The 25,157-nt window shown below is 36.4% G+C and overlaps 1 protein-coding gene across 2 annotated transcripts in view; it reads left to right on the forward strand.

The window, feature by feature from the left end:
• Positions 1 to 25,157, forward strand: part of LOC106062861 (low-density lipoprotein receptor-related protein 4-like) — a 39,215-nt gene that overhangs the window by 5,915 nt on the left and 8,143 nt on the right. For both annotated transcript variants that reach the window (XM_056040672.1, XM_056040671.1), the window contains exons 6-16: positions 2,928 to 3,102; positions 8,195 to 8,367; positions 9,377 to 9,613; positions 10,399 to 10,567; positions 11,588 to 11,715; positions 12,396 to 12,552; positions 15,514 to 15,623; positions 16,701 to 16,884; positions 18,429 to 18,628; positions 20,680 to 20,758; positions 21,197 to 21,363. In XM_056040672.1, coding sequence (XP_055896647.1) covers positions 2,928 to 3,102; positions 8,195 to 8,367; positions 9,377 to 9,613; positions 10,399 to 10,567; positions 11,588 to 11,715; positions 12,396 to 12,552; positions 15,514 to 15,623; positions 16,701 to 16,884; positions 18,429 to 18,628; positions 20,680 to 20,758; positions 21,197 to 21,363 — 1,779 coding nt within the window. The remainder of the gene's footprint in view (positions 1 to 2,927; positions 3,103 to 8,194; positions 8,368 to 9,376; positions 9,614 to 10,398; positions 10,568 to 11,587; positions 11,716 to 12,395; positions 12,553 to 15,513; positions 15,624 to 16,700; positions 16,885 to 18,428; positions 18,629 to 20,679; positions 20,759 to 21,196; positions 21,364 to 25,157) is intronic.

Genomic DNA, 25,157 nt, shown 5'->3' on the forward strand with positions numbered 1-25,157 from the left:
GTGTCCAATCCTAGGTCAATCTAGTCATGCATGCTAATCTGTGACTTAATTAAACTCTGTGTCCAATCCTAGGTCAATCTAGTCATGCATGTTAATCTGTGGTTTAAACTCTGTCCAATCCTAGGTCAATCTAGGTCATGCATGTTAATCTGTGACTTAATTAAACTCTGTCCAATCCTAGGTCAATCTAGGTCATGCATGTTAATCTGTGACTTAATTAAACTCTGTCCAATCCTAGGTCAATCTAGTCATGCATGTTAATCTGTGACTTAATTAAACTCTGTGTCCAATACTAGGTCAATCTAGTCATGCATGTTAATCTGTGGTTTAAACTCTGTGTCCAATCCTAGGTCAATCTAGTCATGCATGTTAATCTGTGGTTTAAACTCTGTCCAATCCTAGGTCAATCTAGTCATGCATGTTAATCTGTGACTTAATTAAACTCCGTCCAATCCTAGTTCAATCTAGTCATGCATGTTAATCTGTGGTTTAAACTCTGTCCAATCCTAGGTCAATCTAGGTCATGCATGTTAATCTGTGACTTAATTAAACTCTGTCCAATCCTAGGTCAATCTAGTCATGCATGTTAATCTGTGACTTAATTAAACTCTGTCCAATCCTAGGTCAATCTAGTCATGCATGTTAATCTGTGGTTTAAACTCTGTCCAATCCTAGGTCAATCTAGGTCATGCATGTTAATCTGTGACTTAATTAAACTCTGTGTCCAATCCTAGGTCAATCTAGTCATGCATGTTAATCTGTGACTTAATTAAACTCTGTGTCCAATCCTAGGTCAATCTAGGTCATGCATGTTAATATGTGACTTAATTAAACTCTGTCCAATCCTAGGTCAATCTAGTCATGCATGTTAATCTGTGACTTAATTAAACTCTGTCCAATCCTAGGTCAATCTAGTCATGCATGTTAATCTGTGGTTTAAACTCTGTCCAATCCTAGGTCAATCTAGGTCATGCATGTTAATCTGTGACTTAATTAAACTCTGTCCAATCCTAGGTCAATCTAGTCATGCATGTTAATCTGTGACTTAATTAAACTCTGTCCAATCCTAGGTCAATCTAGTCATGCATGTTAATCTGTGGATTAAACTCTGTCCAATCCTAGGTCAATCTAGTCATGCATGTTAATCTGTGGTTTAAACTCTGTCCAATCCTAGGTCAATCTAGTCATGCATGTTAATCTGTGGTTTAAACTCTGTCCAATCCTAGGTCAATCTAGTCATGCATGTTAATCTGTGGTTTAATCTCTGTCAAATCCTAGGTCAATCTAGTCATGCATGTTAATCTGTGACTTAAACTCTGTCTAACCACTGGTTTTGATGGTTGATTTAGGCAGCCCATTTCATTCTCTGATGGACTAGAGAAGAAGGAGCATTTCTACAAATTAGTCCTAGCATATGGAACGAGGAATGTGCCTTTATCTTTGTGTCTTTCAGAGTATTTTATGAAATTTTGTTTTTGTATTTGAAGATTTTGGTTCAGTGTTTTACGTATAATTGCTAATTTACGTTTGAGTCTTCTCTCCTGAAGGCTTTCTAAATTTAGTGATTTTACTAAAGGAGTTACTCTAGTCAAATGTGAATATTCGTTTGTCATGAATATCGCTGCTCTATTTTGTGTCTTTTCCATTTTCTTATGTTTTTTTTTTTGAGGATATATATTCTATTATTGGCCTAACCAAGGTTAAATAACATTTTAGTTTTACTTTCATAGTTGATTTGCAGAAACTTCTTTTAATTTTAGCGCCAATATTTAAAATCTCACAGTTGGCAACACTGTCGTGTTTTTTTTTTTAAAGAAAAAATTAGATGCTGTTAATTAGTCATTTCTTTCTTATACAATTCGATAAGATTTTGGGTATAAGTATTGTAATAACTGAAGGGAGGCAACTCAACGAGACGTAGACGTCTATTTACACGGAGACATGACAAACACAAAGGGGCATCTGCCCTGAGTACAGCATCTCCATATTGGCTCTCTCCTTGGGCGGAAATCGTTCTCTCTCTCTTATGTCAACATCCGACTTGTTTAGTCACAGATAGTGCGCACCTTCTTTCTGCACTATCTTGGATGGCGGTGCGCTGTCAATGAACGTTGAATGGTGTAATACTGCAGAATGCGAATGTCGCGTAATACTGAGTTCTTGCTTCCTGAAGTACTCTAGACACGTGACAAGACAAACACTATACGACTGACTCAAGTCCGTTCAGCAGACAACATGAAGTTTATTTTACTATAATAATAATAATAATAATAAGACACTGCACTCCTTGTTAGTGCTACAAGTCAAGAAATAATAAACAATCCTATCCGCATAGCAGCGGTATCAAATGTATCAATCACGTCCGCATCTCAGCGGGTAACAATAAGAACAATTACTACTAGTGACACTCGAGCTTCAACTATAGATATCCATTGAAATACGAATAATACTTTAATATTCAATAAGCACATTATGAAATCAACTCTCAAATATTATTAATCAACAATCACTAGTCCATCGACTTTCATGCTATATACATATATATACACCAGTCCAGGAAGCAACGTCCAACCTTCCTGGACCGGGAGCAAGACCTTACTGACTTGACTTGACTGAACTCAAAGTCAACTTTATTCATTCTACTTCCTGTTTTCTACATCAGGAATTCGACGTGTCTTTTAAGCTCTTAACATGACGTGAACATTAGATCATGCAATGTCAACTAAGACTGTGACATGCGCATGGCAAAGTCCTAACAGTATTATTTAAAAAAAAAGGATTTTTATTAATTCTTTCGAAAAGTGTAGGAGCCTCTAAAAAAATCATGTCCCACGGCCTCCACTTCCTTCAATTTGGCCCTGTATAACTTTTATGTAGTGATTTAATAGTTTCGTGTGTAGACAAATCTGTTGGTATCACGTTCACAGCTGATACTGCCACCATTCCGCCTGCTGCTGATATTTATGCAAGACTTCTAGGCGGGAAAACGCCTTACGAGGGGACTGTCGAAGTGTTTTACGGAGGGAGGTGGGGCGCCATTTGTAATGACGACTGGACTCATTACGACGCTCAAGTGTTCTGTAATATGTTAGGATATACAGGGTAAGTAATGTCAATCTCATTTTAACGTATATTTTTTAGCTGTTTAATTTATGAGTATTGTGTATTGAACCAAGCAAATATTCAAACAAACAAACTAACAGGATGTAATAAGAACTAAAGGAACACTGAAGAGTAACCTAACACAAGGCTTTATTAAACTAGAACGACACATGAACTGACGAAAGAGACTTGGACAGTAGCACACTAAATCAATGTTGTGAACACATTCTCACGACGTTACACAAACATAAACAAATAGCAACTACTTTACCACACAGGCACACATACAAACATAAAAAAGTTACTAACATGCATATTAACAAACATACATACTAACATTTATACAAGCATACAAACATACACACGAACAACCATACATACAAACAAACATTTAAACATACATACAGCAAACAAACTTGCATGCAAACAAACAAACAAACATAAAAACATACATACAAACACATAAATACAGCAAACAAACATGCAAACAAACAAACAATCATAAAAACATACATACAAACACATAAATATAGCAAACAAACATGCAAACAAACAAACAAACATAAAAACATACATACAAACACATAAATACAGCAAACAAACATGCAAACAAACAAACATAAAAACATACATACAAACACATAAATAAAGCCAACAAACATGCAAACAAACAAACATACATACATACAAACACATAAATACAGCAAACAAACATGCAAACAAACAAACATAAAAACATACATACAAACACATAAATAAAGCAAACAAACATACAAACAAACAAAAAAACATACATGCAAACACATAAATACAGCAAACAAACATGCAAACAAACAAACAAACATAAAAACATACATACAAACACACAAATACAGCAAACTAACATGCAAACAAACATAAAAACATACATACAAACACATACATACAGCAAACAAACAAATGAACACAAAAACCTCTACGAAACTGGTTCCCGTCTTTTTGTTGGTGTATTTGTGAACATTTCCAACCAGGCATGTCACTGGAAGCATTAACTATAAAACAAAAAATCAGCCTCTTCTGCTACGTAATAAACTTAAATACGGATTTGAAGCTAGGTGCTGAAACAAATACATACATACCTATATTAAACATAAATAGATAGCAGCACCAGGGACCAAGTTTTTTAAGAGAGAAAGTAGTGAATTATTATGCCACGAAAATAAGGGACTGCGCCAACCGAGGCTCGAACCTGTGACTCTGGATTCGTTATGTTTACAGTGGCGTAGCTACCAATGTGCGGGTGGTGCGGGCCGCACAGGGCACCAAGTGGAGAGGGGCCCCAAAATTCCCCCAGTGTGTATTAATATTCTATTTCCCTGAGCGTTTCAGTAAAAACGACTAATTGTATGGATACGAACAAACATAAACTAGTGTATTTTAAACATGAACTAACGATTTATAAACTAGTCATGTCGCTATTTTGTTTCATCTCCTTGACTATTTCTTCAATACAATGTAAGCTATAGAACAGTTTGAATCTAATTTACTAGATTTATTTCGGACACACGGTACATGTTGTTACTACACTGATCAATGCTTTGTAATATAAAGAAGAAGAAGATAGGCCAACCTTTTTTTTACTTCATTGTTTAGTCCATTGGCTTAATCTAGATATTGAGTTTATAAATATATTTCTAAACTCTAGCTCTAAACAATTGTCTTAGTTTATTCATTTCTTTATGATTCTTAATAGTTTAATTTTGGAAATAATTCTATTGTAATGTCAATTTTTTAAATAAGCTAACCTTTGTTTTCTAGGAGTTTTTTTTAACTAACTAGTTAATATAATACTGTAACGTAGACAAAATGATGAACAGTGCTCAAGACTGATTAGTCTGGCTGGCGCCTCAAAACCCTTTTAAGCTCAGACGGAGAAATCGGCATCTCTGGTTCTGTCAGGTCTGTGTAGTCTATAAGGGCCCAATACCCAGATCTATCGGGGTCCCTCATTACCGACCCATTGGTATAGCAGAAAATGGCATCCGATGGGTAGGACTTTAGTGTAGCTGATGCCAAGTTTTGGAGTATGGCAGGTGTTAATCGCCTCTTGGTGGCTCCCTCTTGCCCTATAAGGGACATGTTTATTTGTGGGGCCGGCTTTCTCCTCCACGGAGGGCAAATACTAATCTTCTAATAGGAATTCTATCAGTGGAGAGCCCAGGTGATTTTGACAAATTGGCTGCAATGTGGAGGAACGATCGCATTTTCATGCGGTTCCTCTCTCTCCACTGTTGCACTAAGATTGTGGTGGGTAGCCTAGAGTCGCCCCTTTTGTAGCGCTCCTAGGCCGTAAGTACCGCCCTCTTCCTCCTTAAATGTAAAGGGGCCACGTTTGTTAAGATTTCATCATCTTCATTTAAATCCAAAGATGGATTCAATGAGTGGTGGAGGTTATCCCCGAAAATAGAAAAACATGAGACCAGCAGAGCTCACATTCAGTCATCGCTTGCTTGGAGGGAACTTGAAGTTTGCCTGAGAGTAGGGAACAGTATTGACAACAAGGCCCAAGATTTGATTATACAAGAGAGAAAACCTGGAGAGTTAAGTAAAATTACTATCAACGTACGATCCACTCTTGAGGGAGCATGTGCTTCGAACTAAGCTTTTTTCCAGACTGAATACATACATGTCTCCAAAAATACAAAATGAATTTATTACAAAATTGGGGGATCACGCTAAAAAAAACAAATCATACAGCAAGTAAAACAAGCCAAATATTTCACTATTATTATTGACAGTACACCTGGCATCTTAAAGCTGGATCAAACTTCCCAAATTTTACGGTACGTTGTCATGGATAATGATGGGGTGCAGGTTCGTGAGCCTTTTATTGACTTCATCGACACAAAGGACAAGCATGCTGCTGGAATCGCTGAGATGATTCTAGAGAAACTGCGTTCGGATGGCTTAGACATAATGGACTGCAGGGGTCAAGGCTATGAAAATGCTACGGTCATAAAAGGTCAAAACTACGGTGTCCAAAGACGTATTCTAGAAGTCACTATTCATTGCCTGCTCAAACTCTGGAGACATTAACTAGCAGAGATGAAAATTCATCGACTAGATCTGAAGCAGGTGGATTATTGGTTGCTGTTCAGTCTTTTAATTTTGTCACCTATCTTGGATTTTGGGCTCCTGTATTAACTGAAATTAATGATGCGCAATTCTACCTTCAAAAACAAGGATTGTCTTTTCGAGACTGCTCACTCAAACTAAAAACACTAGAGGCATTTTTAAGTAGTAATCGAGAGGACATCGCTGAAGCCAGCATTACCTTTGCCGAATGCGTGTGCTCAGATCTGAGAATCAGTACAGAACCTCAAAAACGTATGGGCCATAAGAAAAAGATGCCTGGTGAGAAAAGTGACTACTCTGTACTTACACACAAAGAAGAGCTACGAAGGGAAATTTATTCTACCTTTGACAGGATTGTTCAAGAAATAATCACCCGATTTAAGCAACTTCATAATGTAGCAGATAGATATGAATTTTTGTCGCCTTCCCAGCTATTAAATCCTCAGGTCGAAATCAATCTCGATAGTACTCCTAGCGACATTGATAAAAACGAATTTCTGCTGGAGCGAAAGAGACTTCAACGGTTTGTCACAGTTTCATCAGAAGCCTCCGAATTTCCAAAACAAAGACCAGTTGAGCTCTTGAATTTTATAAAAAATATCACCTAGATGATTCAGTCCCGAATATCGTCATCATGATTCGCATATTTTTTACTATTGCGGTAAGCGTCGCTACATGCGAGAGAAGTTTTTCCAAACTTAAACTGATCAAGAATTACTTGCTATCAACGATGACAAATTTACGACTCACTAATTTGGCCATTTTGTCCATTGAACAAGAGCTGGTGGAAAAAAATGGATTTCGATAAAATTATTGATACTTTTGCCAGCAAGAAAGCGCGTAAAATTCATTTGTAATTTATGTAAAAGTGATTTTTTTTAAATTAACAATACTTGATTAATGAATACATATTATTTTGAACAGGTTTTGCAATGTTATTAATTAGTTAGTTGTTGTTGTTGTTGTTTTTTTTTTTTTGGGGGGGGGGGCATCAAGATAAGGTACCGCACCAGGCATCATATACTCTAGCTACGCCACTAGTTATGTAATGTGTTTATGTTGTCCACTTGTCATTATGAGAGATACACAATTAGATAGAGCCTTTGTTTGTCTAATACATGCCTAACGGCTGTCTGTGTCGGATCTATTGAAGTTGTTAGTGAATGGATGCTGCGAGGTGGGGGAGGGGCTAGCTGGGGCTTGTGACCTTTGACCACTGGGGTGGTAATTTGCATACGGGCGAAATGACTCTGGATCAGAAGAATGTTTCTTTGGACATTCCGATGGTCTAAAGGTTAAGTTCGCTTGGTGCGTTATCGCTAGGCGGTGGTGTCGAATCAAGAGTCACAGGTTCGAGCCTCGGTTGGCGCAGTCCCTTATTTTCGTGGCATAATAATTCACTACTTTCTGTCTTAAAGACTTGGTCCCTGGTGCTGTTATCCATTTATGTTTAATATATGTATGTACGTAATACGTAATAAACTGTGGGAAGAAATTTCTCAAGGCCGGATATGCTCTCACATTATTTATAGATTGTAAATAATATTTAATAAATATCCTTTTAGTAAAATTTACATTCTCACACATTCTTTTTATCCATATTTAAAGAAGTTTGTAAGTGACAATTTAAAAAAAAAGATTCATCTCCATGTGAATTTGACCTTCCTTTTATCAAGAAAATGATCCATTTAAGATATAAAACAAAAATACATAGTTTGGTAGCACTAATTGTGTAAATACATTAGGATGTCTTCTGGCCAGGAGAATAAATGTGAAGAGATGTGTGGGTTTATAAACCTAAACTCTACTACCTATTAAGAAACTGTTTAAACGGATTTATAGCTTCTGCAATCGAAAATTTCTAATTTTGCGATGAAAGCTTTTTGTGAATTTTTGTTTGAGCCTGTTTAGTTTTGACTTTGAATCAGACAGACAATTCTGAACTACACTAATTTCATTTTGTTCTTCACGGAATTAGAGATGGCGCCAGGGCAAAGAACGGAAGTGTTATCAATTCAGACCAATCCAAAGTTTGGAGAGATCAATTTGAATGTCGCGGGATCGAGTCCGGCCTAGCCCAGTGTGTACACGGGACCTGGGAAATGAGAGACTGTGAAAACAGACAGATAGCTGGAGCAATATGTTCCTCAGGTGTGTTTTAGATAGCTGGAGCAATTTGTTCCTCAGGTGTATTTTAGATAGCTAGAGCAATATGTTCCTCAGGTGTGTTTAAGATGGCTGGAGCAATATGTTCCTCAGGTGTGTTTTAGATAGCTGGAGCAATATGTTCCTCAGGTGTGTTTTAGATGGCTGGAGCAAAATGTTCCTCAGGTGTGTTTTAGATAGCTGGAGCAATATGTTCCTCAGGTGTGTTTTAAATAGATGGAGCAGCAATATGTTCCTCAGGTGTGTTTTAGATAGATGGAGCAGCAATATGTTCCTCATGTGTGTTTTAGATAGCTGGAGCAATATGTTCCTCAGGTGTGTTTTAGATAGATGGAGCAGCAATATGTTCCTAAGGTGTGTTTTAGATAGATGGAGCAGCAATGTGTTCCTCGGGTGTGTTGTCTTTTACCTGGACATAAGTAGCACAACTTGACTAATCTTAAAAAAAAAACACTACATTTTAGTACAAATTACAGATAGATATTATAGACCATTCACACCTTCACCTATTCCTTAGTCTGTTAAAACGTTGGGACACCACACAAGATCTGTGACAGTCTTTTCCCATTCCTCTCTATCTTTTGCCTTAGACAGAATTTCTTTCAATGACAGGCCTTTCCATTTTTTTTAACTTTGTCTTCCCAATGCTTTCTCTGTTTGTCTCTTCTTTTTCCTGGTACTGTTCCCTGTAGGAAGGTCTTTGCGAACCTCGTGATGTAACCATAGAGGTTAAGTTTACTTTTTTCGACTGTTATTAGCAAGTCATCGTAGAGTCCAATCGCGGTATTAAGCACGTCATAGAAGCAGAGAAAAACTATAAATATCAAAAATAGTAAATTAATAACTAATCAAACAAAGTGTATGGTTTTATTCAATTTAGCTTACACCATTAAACTAAGAAAAATTAATTTATTATGCTTTTTCATTTTATTAAAAGCAACATCACAGGGCGATTGAAAATATACAGCTCAATGTATTTTTTTTTGGTTTACAGAATCTGCAGACGATGGCTCAATTTTTCTACTAGACTCTGCCAACAATACCATGGCCAGGATGGATCTAAAGACGAAGTCGTTTACATATATTCCCATGTTGGGTCTCTACAATCCCGGACCTTTTGACTTCGACCCTGTACAGGGCAGGATTTATTTCGCTGACCAAACTTACAAACAGATTAACAGTATGAAGTCCGACGGAACAGACATCGTCAACTTTAGACAGTTGGAACAAAGTAACCATTTTCTATTGAGAGTTACACTAATTAATTAGAGTAAATAATTAGAGTTTCGGAAATTTTAAGTAGAACATTAAATAACCAACAAATTAAAAGCCTTGTGATATATAGGGTAATGTAAAGGTCATCTGTTTCTGTGGCCCACGGTTAACGAGGGTGTCGTGTGGCCAGCACAACGACGAACCGCCTTAGCGTTTCCCCGACTAATGCCAGATACCCTTTAGTGGATTCAGAGGTGCCCAAAGATCCCAAAGTTAAAATATGACTCCCGGTTCAGAAGCCAAGCGCTTTACCGTTCAACCGCCACAGCGCCTTCAGAAACCAAACAATTTACCACTCCACAGCGCCTCGTGCGCGCGTGTGTGTGTGTGTGTTGAACTAAAAAAAACATCACTTTATTATAAGACCTAAAAATACATTAACCCTTAGTTTTCACCTTTGATGCAGTAACTATAGTATCTATAGTAACTAAGCAGTAACTATAGCTTCATACGTCGTTATGAGCATTAGACACTCTAAGCCAAGCGTTCTCAACCTGTGGGTCGCAACCCCCTTGGGGGTCGATTGACGATTTGCCAGGGGTCGCCTAAGACCATCGAAAATATGGATTGTTATTGTCTATTCTTCTATTGCTGTGTGGGTGGGTGGGGGGTCGAGGCAGAGTGGGGGATTGTAAAAAGGGGTAGCCGAGCATAAAAGGTTGAGAACCGCTGTAAGCTCTGGAGTCTAGAGAGACGAATATGAATACAATTTAATTGAATATTGTTTTATTTTTGCTAAAGATTCCAGTCCAGGTAAAACGAAGGTGGACCCAATCAACAGGATGCTGTTCTATACAGACTACGGTCTGAATGTTATTGCTTCTGTAAATCTTGACGGGAGCCATTTTCAGAACGTCATATCATCAGGGCTGGACTCTCCGAGGGGATTAACTCTAAATCCTAAAACCAGGTACTGAAATATTATCTTAAGCAATCACTTCCAAGTGGGCGCTTTCATTTTCAAACAATTCAAACAGTCATTGATTGCAACTGTTTCACGTCAGACCAGTCCTCTAGTCAGTCGGTGGCTTAGAAAAGGGAAAGGGGTGGGGCTTTAAAATTTGTTCTCAGCACACAACAAAAACCGCCCTCCCCCACTTTAGCCGTCTGTGTGTGTTTTAAACATTAAACTACTTACATTATTCATGGTAAACCAGCCAAGCAGATTAAAAACGCAAAATATTTATTAAATATTCAGGTGTAAAAAGAAATAAAAAGTTATCATGACATCCTAATATTGATGAAGTTATTTAAAAAAAAAATCAAGCAAAACATTAGGGTTTATTAAAAGAATGTTTTTTACAAATCAAACAGAAAACATTAAAATAAAATGCTATTTAACTTTTGTTAGGCCACTATTGACTATGCACCCTCTGTTGTTGGGATTCCTCAACTTAAGAAAACATAAGGAAACTAGAACAAATATAAAATAGAGCAGTGAGAATTATAACAAACGAATATTCCAATTTGGTTAGGGTTAGAGTAACACTCTTAGTAAAATTCCTAAACCTAGAGACACTTCAGGACAGAAGAATATAAAGTAAAGTAGCTATAATACATAAAACAATGATCCTTAACTTACAAATAGAAAAACAAAACCTAATCAAATACTCAGAAAGACACAAAGATAAAGGCACATTCCTTGTTTCATATGCTAGAACAAATTCGTACAATTGCTCCTTTTTCCATAGTGCCATTAGAGAATGGAATAGGTTGCTTGAATCAGCCAGGAAAACCAACGACTTAGCAGAGTTTAAGTCATTGACAAACATGCATGACTAGATTGACACATGAAATGCATAGGACGTAATTAACTTCTCTTTAGAAGTAACGTCTGTAATCTATAAGATAAGAAGATAAACTTACTTTTTTTAGTCTCTGTGTTATCGCAGTGTAAGTCTATAGAACTTCATCTCTATATCTTTTATAGAACAATCTTTTGGACAGACTGGGGACAGAATCCACGAATAGAGTCTGCTAGCTACGATGGCACCAACAGACAGGTTTTAATAAGCACAGATATAAGGTGGCCCAATTCCATCGCCATTGACTTAGACAGTAAGTACACAACTATATCAAGCACTAGTAAACAAGTAGTTATTATTTGTTATATTACAGATAGATCAATGCAACAATAAGTAGCACATTACAAGTGTGAAGCTCGTGCTTGAGTTCCATGAACCGCTCGGCTAACTGAGAGAGGCTGGAGTTTAAATCCAAGAGTAGGAATGCTTATTTATAGATTTGATCAGCTGATTTGATTGCGGAGCGCCTATAGGCAGCAGGGAAGCCTTCTTCCAGATACCCCCTTACCCCCACATGTCCACAAAGAGAGAGGACCAGAGCGCTCTGTGCAAATTATACGAGCTTAGAGAACGCGTTAAAATAACGAAATGATAATATGCAGATTATAAATGCAATCTCGTTCCAAAGCCAGATGCTCTCTCTATGTAAGTTAAACAAGTTGTGCCTAAGCTGGTCTTTAAAGCGATTGCTGATACAGATTTCAGGTCAAAAGAAAATCCACTTCCGATGACAAAAGAAGATAGCGAAAAGAAAATCTAAATCGACCACAGGCGGCAAAGTATGTAGGTCACAGCTTGGGCTACATAGCCACGAGAAACACTGCATTCATTGTTAATCCTCGGACTCGAGGACAAACTTTTTTTTTTCTGTGAATTAACTTGCAAACATCAGCTCAATATGAAACTATTTCTAAGAGTTCTTTCTATTTCCAGATAATCGGCTCTATTATGTTGACGGTACACTTGGGAAGATTGAAAGTTCGGATCTTTCTGGAAATGACAGACAAATTCTATTCAGGGACAACGGGGCACATTTCTATGGTATTGACGTGTTTGGAGGCTACATCTACTACACTGACTGGGCAAGAAGGTAAGTTGGTCTTAATTCCAACATCTACTACACTGACTGGGCAAGAAGGTAAGTTGGTCTTAATTCCAACATCTACTACACTGACTGGGCAAGAAGGTAGGTTGGTCTTAATTCCAACATCTACTACACAGACTGGGCCAGAAGGTAAGTTGGTCTTAATTCCAACATCTACTACACTGACTGGGCCAGAAGGTAAGTCGGTCTCAATTCCAACATCTACTACACAGACTGGGCCAGAAGGTAAGTCGGTCTCAATTCCAACATCTACTACACAGACTGGGCCAGAAGGTAAGTCGGTCTCAATTCCAACATCTACTACACAGACTGGGCCAGAAGGTAAGTCGGTCTCAATTCCAACATCTACTACACAGACTGGGCCAGAAGGTAAGTCGGTCTCAATTCCAACATCTACTACACTGACTGGGCAAGAAGGTAAGTTGGTCTTAATTCCAACATCTACTACACTGACTGGGCAAGAAGGTAAGTTGGTCTTAATTCCAACATCTACTACACTGACTGGGCAAGAAGGTAAGTTGGTCTTAATTCCAACATCTACTACACTGACTGGGCAAGAAGGTAAGTTGGTCTTAATTCCAACATCTACTACACAGACTGGGCCAGAAGGTAAGTCGGTCTCAATTCCAACATCTACTACACAGACTGGGCAAGAAGGTAAGTTGGTCTTAATTCCAACATCTACTACACTGACTGGGCAAGAAGGTAAGTTGGTCTTAATTCCAACATCTACTACACTGACTGGGCAAGAAGGTAAGTTGGTCTTAATTCCAACATCTACTACACAAACTGGGCCAGAAGGTAAGTTGGTCTTAATTCCAACATCTACTACACTGACTGGGCAAGAAGGTAAGTTGGTCTTAATTCCAACATCTACTACACTGACTGGGCAAGAAGGTAAGTTGGTCTTAATTCCAACATCTACTACACTGACTGGGCAAGAAGGTAAGTTGGTCTTAATTCCAACATCTACTACACAGACTGGGCCAGAAGGTAAGTCGGTCTCAATTCCAACATCTACTACACAGACTGGGCAAGAAGGTAAGTTGGTCTTAATTCCAACATCTACTACACTGACTGGGCAAGAAGGTAAGTTGGTCTTAATTCCAACATCTACTACACTGACTGGGCAAGAAGGTAAGTTGGTCTTAATTCCAACATCTACTACACAGACTGGGCCAGAAGGTAAGTTGGTCTTAATTCCAACATCTACTACACAGACTGGGCCAGAAGGTAAGTTGGTCTTAATTCCAACATCTACTACACAGACTGGGCCAGAAGGTAAGTTGGTCTCAATTCCAACATCTACTACACAGACTGGGCAAGAAGGTAAGTTGGTCTTAATTCCATTAGTCCGTTGTTCCTTTTGTACGGCCTCATTCCGTCTGAAGCAACTATGGGTCATAAACTATGGGTCATAAACTATGGATCATAAACTATGGATCATAAACTATGAATCATAAACTATGAATCATAAACTATGAATCATAAACTATGGATCATAAACTATGGATCATAAACTATGGATCATAGACTATGGATCATAAACTATGGATCATAAACTATGGATCATAGACTATGGATCATAAACTATGGATCATAAACTATGGATCATAAACTATGGATCATAGACTATGGATCATAAACTATGAATCATAAACTATGAATCATAAACTATGGATCATAAACTATGGATCATAAACTATGGATCATAAACTATGAATCATAAACTATGAATCATAAACTATGGATCATAAACTATGGATCATAAACTATGGATCATGGACTATGGATCATAAACTATAGGTCATAAACTATGGATAATAGACTATGGATCATAGACTATGGATCATAAACTATAGGTCATAAACTATGGATAATAGACTATGGATCATAAACTATAGGTCATAAACTATGGATAATAGACTATGGATCATAAACTATAGGTCATAAACTATGGATCATAAACTATGGATCATAGACTATGGATCATAAACTATAGGTCATAAACTATGGATAATAGACTATGGATCATGGACTACGGATCATAAACTATGGATCATAAACTATGGATCATGCATAAACTATGGATCATAGACTACGGATCATAGACTATGCATCATCACATGGAAATGAATGTTTGGGCATTAGCTATGGTGAGAACCTTGTCACCCACACAGCAGTTCCTCATCTCTACACGCAGGGCCGGACTGAGGCATAGGCATACTAGGTAGCCGCCTATATGCCCGACGCTCGGCTCTAAACTTTTGTTTTGTTTTTAGAGAAATAGTGAAACTTGTTGTTATTGTTAGAGTACACACGGTTTTAAATAAATTTCACAATTTTGTTTTCACTGCTTATTTTTTATTTCTCAATGGGGGCCACCCTATTCACTTCGCCCACGACTTCCGATTCGCGCTTCACGCAGCTGATGTATCCAAAGTAATGGCAAGTGCCGAAACAGTTTGGGGTCAGCGTCGTCGCATGTTTTGCCGAGTGTAGCGCTGAGTGCTGCAAACTGCCTAAAGGACTCGGCTCATGATTTTTCCTCAGGGCTCTCTCCCGAAGCCGTTCCCATGATTGGGTATAGCTGCAGGGCAGCGGAGGTTTGGATTCAGAGTTTTCCTTCTCCTAGGTGGGTAGCCAGTTATGGCTAGAGAGCCCCTCCTGCCCGAAGCTTACGGTTCACGCTTCAGTTACTCACCTTCGCCCCTTCTCCTGTAAGAGAAAACAGTTCCGCCAGAGTCAATATCTGAGCCACACGTGAAGGCCAGAAGTTGGACTGATTGTTAGAGGCCTTTTGAGACGCATGCATTTAGGAAGCATTTTATAGGTAGTGGAGTGTTTATATCCGTTACCACTCCGCAATGACAACCTTATGTGACCAAGTTATTAATTAAAACATTATAATTATGTTTATAACTATTTCCACGTTTCCCTGTGCAGCATGCCAATGAGACTGAACAAAGACGGCACCGGACTTACATCTCTCGGAGCCCCAAGCTTTCTGCAGCTCTCAGACATTAAAGTTTATCAATATAACAAGGACACGTCAGGTAAGCAATCGTTTCAGAAGTCCTGAACACTGACCCGCGACGCTGCAACCTGTGGGCAGACTAGAGACCAATAGCGCGTTGCCATGTCACTGGTCATGACGTTATACCTAGTGAAACTTTCGACCGCCTTAACTTTCCCCAAATATTTCTGGCACCCAATAAAGTTTGGTAAACTCTTGGGTGTCCTAAAAAATCCAGAAATATAAAATAGCAGCCATTACCAAAGCTTAAACCCGAGACCCCTAGGTCTGGAATCCGAGCGCATTAACACTCAGCTACTTGGCCACCAAAAGGCAGCTTAACTCTTTCTCTCCTAACTGACGATACCAACGTTGATTCCACCAGAACTTGGTAAATAATTACGGAGAGAAAGAGTTAAGTTGTATAAGCATAAAAAATGAAATGTGTGACGTTGACGTTTTAGAAAAAGTAATTTGTATTAATTATTTGCTCTTCAGCAGTTTATTACTCACTTAGCTAAAGACCAGCTTATGCTGAAGTAATAGTACATGCCACCATTATTCAATTAACGTAAAGCGTAATTAAAGTAATTAAATTTTCCTTTTTCAGTCCTTGTAATCTATAGGGTGGACTAGGTACAGTTCATCTGTTTCTTTGGCATACGGTTCACAAGGGTGTCGTGTGGCCAGCACAACGCTTCATCACTCAGCTACTACGGCCTTAATTTAATTAACGTGCTCATTAACTCTTTCTCTCCTTTATTATTTTTTCCACGATTCGAAGTTCTTCTTCTTTTAGCTCATTACTATTTCACTACCTTGTTATGATAAAGCCTCAATGGCTTTGTTGTTTGTTGTCAAAAACAATGTTGTATTTGGTATAGAATTAAAGGAGAATGCATGTTCTTTTTATATAACACAAAGTCAAGTTTATAAAAATAAATATTAATTTAATTTAATGAGGTCAAATCAACGATGGGATCGTCGATTAGGAGAGAAAAGTTAAGAAAAACGCTTTTAAAATTTCTACTACGGTTAAAGTTTGGGGGTGGGGGAGGGGAGATAGGAAACTAATAATGCGAAAGAAAAAGTTATATTTAGTTGTTGTTTATCGTAGGGGAAGCAACCGTGTCTCCCTCAGTCTTGTCTCCCAAACAAACTTTTCTTCATCTGGTCGGAGACGTGGACTCTACTACGGGACGAGTGGACATTTACATCAATGGTCAGTGGGGGACAGTGTGTGCAGACAAATGGACGGATAATGAGGCCATGGTGGCCTGTCACATGCTCGGTTTTGACAGGTTAGTAGAATACATGTAGTTTAGGACATATCTCTCAATTATGAATATATGTAGGTTAGGACATATCTCTCAATTATGAATATATGTAGGTTAGGACATATCTCTCAATTATGAATATATGTAGGTTAGGACATATCTCTCAATTATGAAAATATGTAGGTCAGGACATATCTCTCAATTATGAAAATATGTAGGTCAGGACATATCTCTCAATTATGAATATATGTAGGTCAGGACATATCTCTCAATTATGAATATATGTAGGTTAGGACATATCTCTCAATTATGAAAATATGTAGGTTAGGACATATCTCTCAATTATGAATATATGTAGGTTAGGACATATCTCTCAATTATGAAAATATGTAGGTTAGGACATATCTCTCAATTATGAATATATGTAGGTCAGGACATATCTCTCAATTATGAATATATGTAGGTTAGGACATATCTCTCAATTATGAAAATATGTAGGTTAGGACATATCTCTCAATTATGAATATATGTAGGTTAGGGCGTATCTCTCAATTTTGTTCGACATAGTGTACCAGAGTTAGTTTCTCAGTCCAATGTGTTGTGGGTCTACATCAATAGGATACCTTTTTATCAACATTGTACGAGTCTGTAGGATCTATCCAATCGTGTTTTGACTGGACTCTATAATGCTTTTCAACTGCATGGAAAGATTCAGGAACAACTGTAAAATGTTTTACATAATTCGGATGTTCCTTCAGAGTTGAAGATAGTTTACTTCCTAGTCCAAACCTCCCGCAGGACGACGGGGGATGGGAGCGGGCAGGGTTTGAACCCTCGACCATCGATAAATCCGAACGACAGTCCAGCGCGCAAACCGCACGACCAGGCAGCCATCCAACTGCTTGGATTTTGTTATCCACGGCTTTAAATAAAGAAAAACATAATAAATACCTTTTATAAAAAGACAAAACTTCTTTATACAAGTTAAAGAGCGATTATTTTTCTCTTGATTGCTAATGAATGTTACATTAAAAAAACAGTGTATCATTTTTTTAACCCTGCTGAATCCCCACCCGAAGAACAAATTGTGGTTCAGCGAATGTATAGATTTACTGCACTGAATACAATTCCAATTATAAGCCTTTAAATCTAAGCTTATAAGTATCAATTATGCATAAAACATCTAACCATATTCTTCAAATACAAAAACAAAATTTAATAAAATACTCAGAAAGACACAAAGATACATACATACACTACATTCCATATGCTAGGACAAGTTTGTATAAATGCTCCTTCTTCCCTAGTGCTATTCGAGCCCGGGGCATCGCACTAAATGTTTACTGGAAGTATCATGTCTTAAATTATTTACTTGTTCTGGTTACTGTAACCAACAAGAATCTTGCAGCTCTTGAATTCGACATTTAAGTCAACATTAATTTTTGAATTTAAAATATTGAAGTATATTAAAAACAAAAGTGAAAAAAGATGCGGAATAATTTCATAACAATACAATTGACTTAAAAACAAAATTAAACTCACGTCATTCTGTTCTTCCATAACACCAGGTCACTAGCAAAGGCCTCCAAACTTCCCCCAACATCAAACAAAGTTGGCTCAAATTCATTGGACAGTGTCCAGTGCAACGGGACAGAGGATAATATTGTGTTCTGTAATGTCAGTGCACAGAACTGGGCAGTCCATGACTGCTCTTACGAAGGGGCTGCAGGCTTAGAGTGTGAGAACCTTCCTCCTCATGAAATGCCAGGTAATGAACTTAGCTAAACTTTTTATTAAGTTTGTCTTTGCAACTTCTTTCTAGATCTATATAATAATAATAATAATAATAATCTTTATTATCCGTAAGGAAATTTGTCTTACAATTTGTGCATTACACCAAACAAAAAACATTATAACTATAAGAAACCAAAGTGTACATTCACACCAGACTCACTCATAATTTACATGTGACAAAGTTTATATCAGATTGTTCTTATTTAATGATTTGATTGCCAGGGGAACAAAAGAGTGTTTGTGTCTGTTTTTGCTATCGGTGTCTTGTATCTCTTTTGTGATGGTAAAATCACAAAATCCTGACACAAAGGGTGATTCTTTATTTCGAGGATCTTGTTAGCTTTTTTAGAGATGTTTGTCTCAAACAACTGCCCAAATGGGTTTTGTTTTTTGCCAATGATTTTGCCAGCAGCATTTAGGATTCTATTAAGTTTATTTTTATTTTTAATGCTCAGATTGCCATACCAGGCAGTGATATTGAAACTTAAAATATTGCAGATGTGAGCGTGATAAAACATAGCCAAGGCCTTTTCGCTAACATTAAACGAGGACAGTTTTCTTGGTAGTCGTAATCTTTGCTGCCCTTTTTTGCTGATATAATCAGTATTTGCAGTATAATGTACTGAGTGCGTAAATATTCATTAACTTGTTTTATATTAGAGGTTGAAACATTATTTGAAAGCGGTATCGCTATTTTAAAAAATCCATTTCAGATATAAAATTATTTATAAATTTCGCGATTAGTATGTACTTTGTTTTCTTTTGTGGAGACTCTGTCTGGTATAACGTGATTGGAGAATTAAATTTGATTTTCCCGCGCTGTTCTGCGGTAAGCTGTATCTAGAGAGATCTGTCACTAGCATCGTCCCCAGCCTCTTTCCAGCCGGTGTCCTTGGCAAGATGGCTGCTCCCTGTTTACTGTTATAAGAGATGAGTTAAATTTTTCGTTTTTTTGTATTCCCTAGTGCTATTAGAGCATGGAATGGGTTGCCTGAGCCAGCCAGGAAAACCAGTGACTTGGCAGAATTTAAGTCATTGGTTAACATGCATGACTAAATGCATGACGCGTAGGACGTAATCATCTTCTTTTTTGAAGTAACGTCTGTATTATATAAGATAAGATAAGATAACAGCAGCGACAAGTTATACGAGGACGTCCATGTTTGCGCTTTCCTCGTATTGGTCTCCACGTCACGTTATCACAAAATTTAAAAAAAAAACTCACCAGTTTACCTTAGGGGGTGGTGATGGAGGGAAGCAAAGAGCGGAGAATCATCTCTGCCCCCCACTCCCCTGAATCGTGTGATGTCATTTTTTCCACACATTCTCATGATTGTCATTTTTCCCCATTTTGTCTGCTTTTCTTAAGTTAGAATCGTTATAGTTGCTATTTATTATAACTTCACCGATAGCCCATAGACTAAGGATGAAACATACGTTAACATTTTTAAAAATTATTTTCAAAATTAAGGTCGCTAATTAAAGAGTGCCTAATTATCCAGTGCCTAATTTTCCGCCTTGTCAAAAAGTGCCTAATTATCCAGTGCCTAATTTTCCGCCTTGTCAAAAAGTGCCTAATTATCCGGTGCCTAAATTTCCGGGTGCTTAATTTTCCGGGTGCCTAAATTTCCGGGTGCCTAAATATCCGGGTGCCTAAATTTCCGGGTGCCTAAATATCCAGTGCCTAAATATCCGTAAATATGCGGTGCCTAAGTATCCGGTGCCTAAATTTCCTAAATTCGTTCCCATGGATTGACTCCCGAAGCCTTTCCCATGTTTAGGTATAGCTGCAAGGCAGTGGAGGCTTGAATTCAGAGTTTTCCTTCTCCTAGGTGGCTAACCATCCATGGCTAGAGTGCCCCTCCTGCCCGAAGCTTACTGTTTTACGCTTCAGTTACTCACTGACCGGGGAAAAAAAACTGGGTTTTCTTTACGCGAACAGTCATTAAGAAAGTCAATGAAAAGACGATAATGATAATGCTTGAACCATATCAATAATTATCTATCTTGTTTTGAACTCTACAGAACCAGTGCTTGACCACTTTATACTTTTCAATGACGTCTTTGAGGGTGTCATGGTCAGAATGGACATTGAGACATTCAGGTAGCCAAGTACTAATGTAGAGATATATATATAATGTACTTTAGTTATCTACAATAAAACGCATGTTAGTCTAATAGATTTATTTAAAGATGGCCTACTATGTACACATTTGAGACCAAAATAAAATCCGCCGCCGAGGACAGACGTAGACGGCGAAAAGAAAATCTAAATCGACCACCGGCGGACTATGATTATTCCTGCGCTGGATGTGGCAAAATGTGTAGGTCACAGCTGGGGCTGCGTAGCCACGGGAAATACTGCATTCCTCATTAATCTTACGGACTCGAAAACTAGTCTTATTATTATGTATCTGTAATGTAACTCAGTTATCTGCAATAAAATGAATCTTTGATTTAACAGATTTATTTAAAGTAGACTTCTATGTATCTATAATATACGAACTACATTTCTGTATAAAATACTTGTGTTTCTTTACAGTTATACGACTGTACCACTTCAGTTAACGAACTTCACGCCTATAGCCTTAACCTTTGACCCCACACTACAACAGATATACTTCTCTGAAGTGAAAAACCAAACGTCTGTTATACGGCAGACTGACCTGAGAGGTGCCTGGGTGTCCACATTAGGGTATACACCTCAAGGTAAATACAGCATTGACTTTTCTTTGTTTCATTTACGTTACGGATGTTCCTTAAAACCCTTAAGATGCGTGTGTTAGTTTAGCCTCTAAACATCAGAATCGTAATTTCATTTTGTATGCACTCGTTGTGAAGCAGCTCAGCACTTTAAGGGTTAAGAATTGGTGATTATTATTCTGTGGCATTTTACGTCTCGAGAGACGATCTTTTCCCTTTGCAACTTCTTAGTTGGGGTCACAGGTTGGGCATTGTGATCACCAGGCGCATTGCATTTTCACCCTTCTTTCTACTACTGTTCTGTATGAAATGTGCAATCCGGGACCCTTCCTCTATACTCTCTCTCCATGTGGATATATCCAGTGCCACTTTTTCCTAGCCTCTATTATAGATCTTGAAGAGCTTCCTGTCGCGTTCGCATTCATCCGTATACCGTAAAAGTGGGCCATTATTATTATTACATGACAGCACAAATCTCCCATAGGACTTCAGGAGAAGGGGTTGGACAAGGCTCAGACATTGGATCATTGAGACGTCCTCCAGAGCGCATACCACACATCCAAGCAGTCATCTCTAAGCTGGGTGCATAAGTCACTATCCAATTTGTTTTGTTAAGACTCCAAAGATAAAAAGCAATTAAAAAAATAGAATAAAAATAAAAAATAGAAACTAAGAAATGTTGAAATGGCAGTAAGAGTATCAATATAGAAAGTTTAGTTCATTGAACTAGGTATCAATATAGAAAGTTTAGTTCATTGAACTAGGTATCAATATAGAAAGTTTAGTTCATTGAACTAGGTATCAATATAGAAAGTTTAGTTCATTGAACTAGGTATCAATATAGAAAGTTTAGTTCATTGAACTAGGTATCAATATAGAAAGTTTAGTTCATTGAACTAGGTATCAATATAGAAAGTTTAGTTAATTGAACTAGGTATCAATATAGAAAGTTTAGTTCATTGAACTAGGTATCAATATAGAAAGTTTAGTTCATTGAACTAGGTATCAATATAGAAAGTTTAGTTCATTGAACTAGGTATCAATATAGAAAGTTTAGTTCATTGAACTATGTATCAATATAGAAAATTTAGTTTATTGAACTAGGTATCAATATAGAAAGTTTAGTTTATTGAACTAGGTATCAATATAGAAAAATTAGTTTATTGAACTAGGTATCACTATAGAAAGTTTAGTTCATTGAACTAGGTATCAATATAGAAAGTTTAGTTTATTGAACTAGGTATCAATATAGAAAGTTTAGTTTATTGAACTAGGTATCAATATAGAAAAATTAGTTTATTGAACTAGGTATCACTATAGAAAGTTTAGTTCATTGAACTAGGTATCAATATAGAAAGTTTAGTTCATTGAACTAGGTATCAATATAGAAAGTTTAGTTCATTGAACTAGGTATCAATATAGAAAGTTTAGTTCATTGAACTAGGTATCAATATAGAAAGTTTAGTTTATTGAACTAGGTATCAATATAGAAAGTTTAGTTCATTGAACTAGGTATCAATATAGAAAGTTTAGTTCATTGAACTAGGTATCAATATAGAAAGTTTAGTTCATTGAACTAGGTATCAATATAGAAAAATTAGTTTATTGAACTAGGTATCACTATAGAAAGTTTAGTTCATTGAACTAGGTATCAATATAGAAAGTTTAGTTCATTGAACTAGGTATCAATATAGAAAGTTTAGTTTATTGAACTAGGTATCAATATAGAAAAATTAGTTTATTGAACTAGGTATCACTATAGAAAGTTTAGTTCATTGAACTAGGTATCAATATAGAAAGTTTAGTTCATTGAACTAGGTATCAATATAGAAAGTTTAGTTTATTGAACTAGGTATCAATATAGAAAGTTTAGTTCATTGAACTAGGTATCAATATAGAAAGTTTAGTTCATTGAACTAGGTATCAATATAGAAAGTTTAGTTCATTGAACTAGGTATCAATATAGAAAAATTAGTTTATTGAACTAGGTATCACTATAGAAAGTTTAGTTCATTGAACTAGGTATCAATATAGAAAGTTTAGTTCATTGAACTAGGTATCAATATAGAAAGTTTAGTTCATTGAACTATGTATCAATATAGAAAATTTAGTTTATTGAACTAGGTATCAATATAGAAAGTTTAGTTTATTGAACTAGGTATCAATATAGAAAAATTAGTTTATTGAACTAGGTATCACTATAGAAAGTTTAGTTCATTGAACTAGGTATCAATATAGAAAGTTTAGTTTATTGAACTAGGTATCAATATAGAAAGTTTAGTTTATTGAACTAGGTATCAATATAGAAAAATTAGTTTATTGAACTAGGTATCACTATAGAAAGTTTAGTTCATTGAACTAGGTATCAATATAGAAAGTTTAGTTCATTGAACTAGGTATCAATATAGAAAGTTTAGTTCATTGAACTAGGTATCAATATAGAAAGTTTAGTTCATTGAACTAGGTATCAATATAGAAAGTTTAGTTTATTGAACTAGGTATCAATATAGAAAGTTTAGTTCATTGAACTAGGTATCAATATAGAAAGTTTAGTTCATTGAACTAGGTATCAATATAGAAAGTTTAGTTCATTGAACTAGGTATCAATATAGAAAAATTAGTTTATTGAACTAGGTATCACTATAGAAAGTTTAGTTCATTGAACTAGGTATCAATATAGAAAGTTTAGTTCATTGAACTAGGTATCAATATAGAAAGTTTAGTTTATTGAACTAGGTATCAATATAGAAAAATTAGTTTATTGAACTAGGTATCACTATAGAAAGTTTAGTTCATTGAACTAGGTATCAATATAGAAAGTTTAGTTCATTGAACTAGGTATCAATATAGAAAGTTTAGTTTATTGAACTAGGTATCAATATAGAAAGTTTAGTTCATTGAACTAGGTATCAATATAGAAAGTTTAGTTCATTGAACTAGGTATCAATATAGAAAGTTTAGTTCATTGAACTAGGTATCAATATAGAAAAATTAGTTTATTGAACTAGGTATCACTATAGAAAGTTTAGTTCATTGAACTAGGTATCAATATAGAAAGTTTAGTTTATTGAACTAGGTATCAATATAGAAAGTTTAGTTCATTGAACTAGCTATCACTATAGAAAGTTTAGTTCATTGAACTAGGTATCAATATAGAAAAATTAGTTTATTGAACTAGGTATCATTATAGAAAGTTTAGTTCATTGAACTAGGTATCACTATAGAAAGTTTAGTTCATTGAACTAGGTATCACTATAGAAAGTTTAGTTCATTGAACTAGGTATCAATATAGAAAGTTTAGTTCATTGAACTAGCTATCACTATAGAAAGTTTAGTTCATTGAACTAGGTATCAATATAGAAAAATTAGTTTATTGAACTAGGTATCATTATAGAAAGTTTAGTTCATTGAACTAGGTATCACTATAGAAAGTTTAGTTCATTGAACTAGGTATCACTATAGAAAGTTTAGTTCATTGAACTAGGTATCACTATAGAAAGTTTAGTTCATTGAACTAGGTATCACTATAGAAAGTTTAGTTCATTGAACTAGGTATCACTATAGAAAGTTTAGTTCATTGAACTAGGTATCACTATAGAAAGTTTAGTTCATTGAACTAGGTATCAATATAGAAAAATTAGTTTATTGAACTAGGTATCACTATAGAAAGTTTAGTTCATTGAACTAGGTATCATTATAGAAAGTTTAGTTCATTGAACTAGGTAAGTCCCTTAAACTCTTTTTTTTTATTAGTTTAATCTATTAGGTATATTAGACACTAAATAATTATTTACGACACC

This window comes from Biomphalaria glabrata, chromosome 9, assembly GCF_947242115.1.
Source record: "Biomphalaria glabrata chromosome 9, xgBioGlab47.1, whole genome shotgun sequence".
Lineage (NCBI taxonomy): Eukaryota > Metazoa > Mollusca > Gastropoda > Planorbidae > Biomphalaria > Biomphalaria glabrata.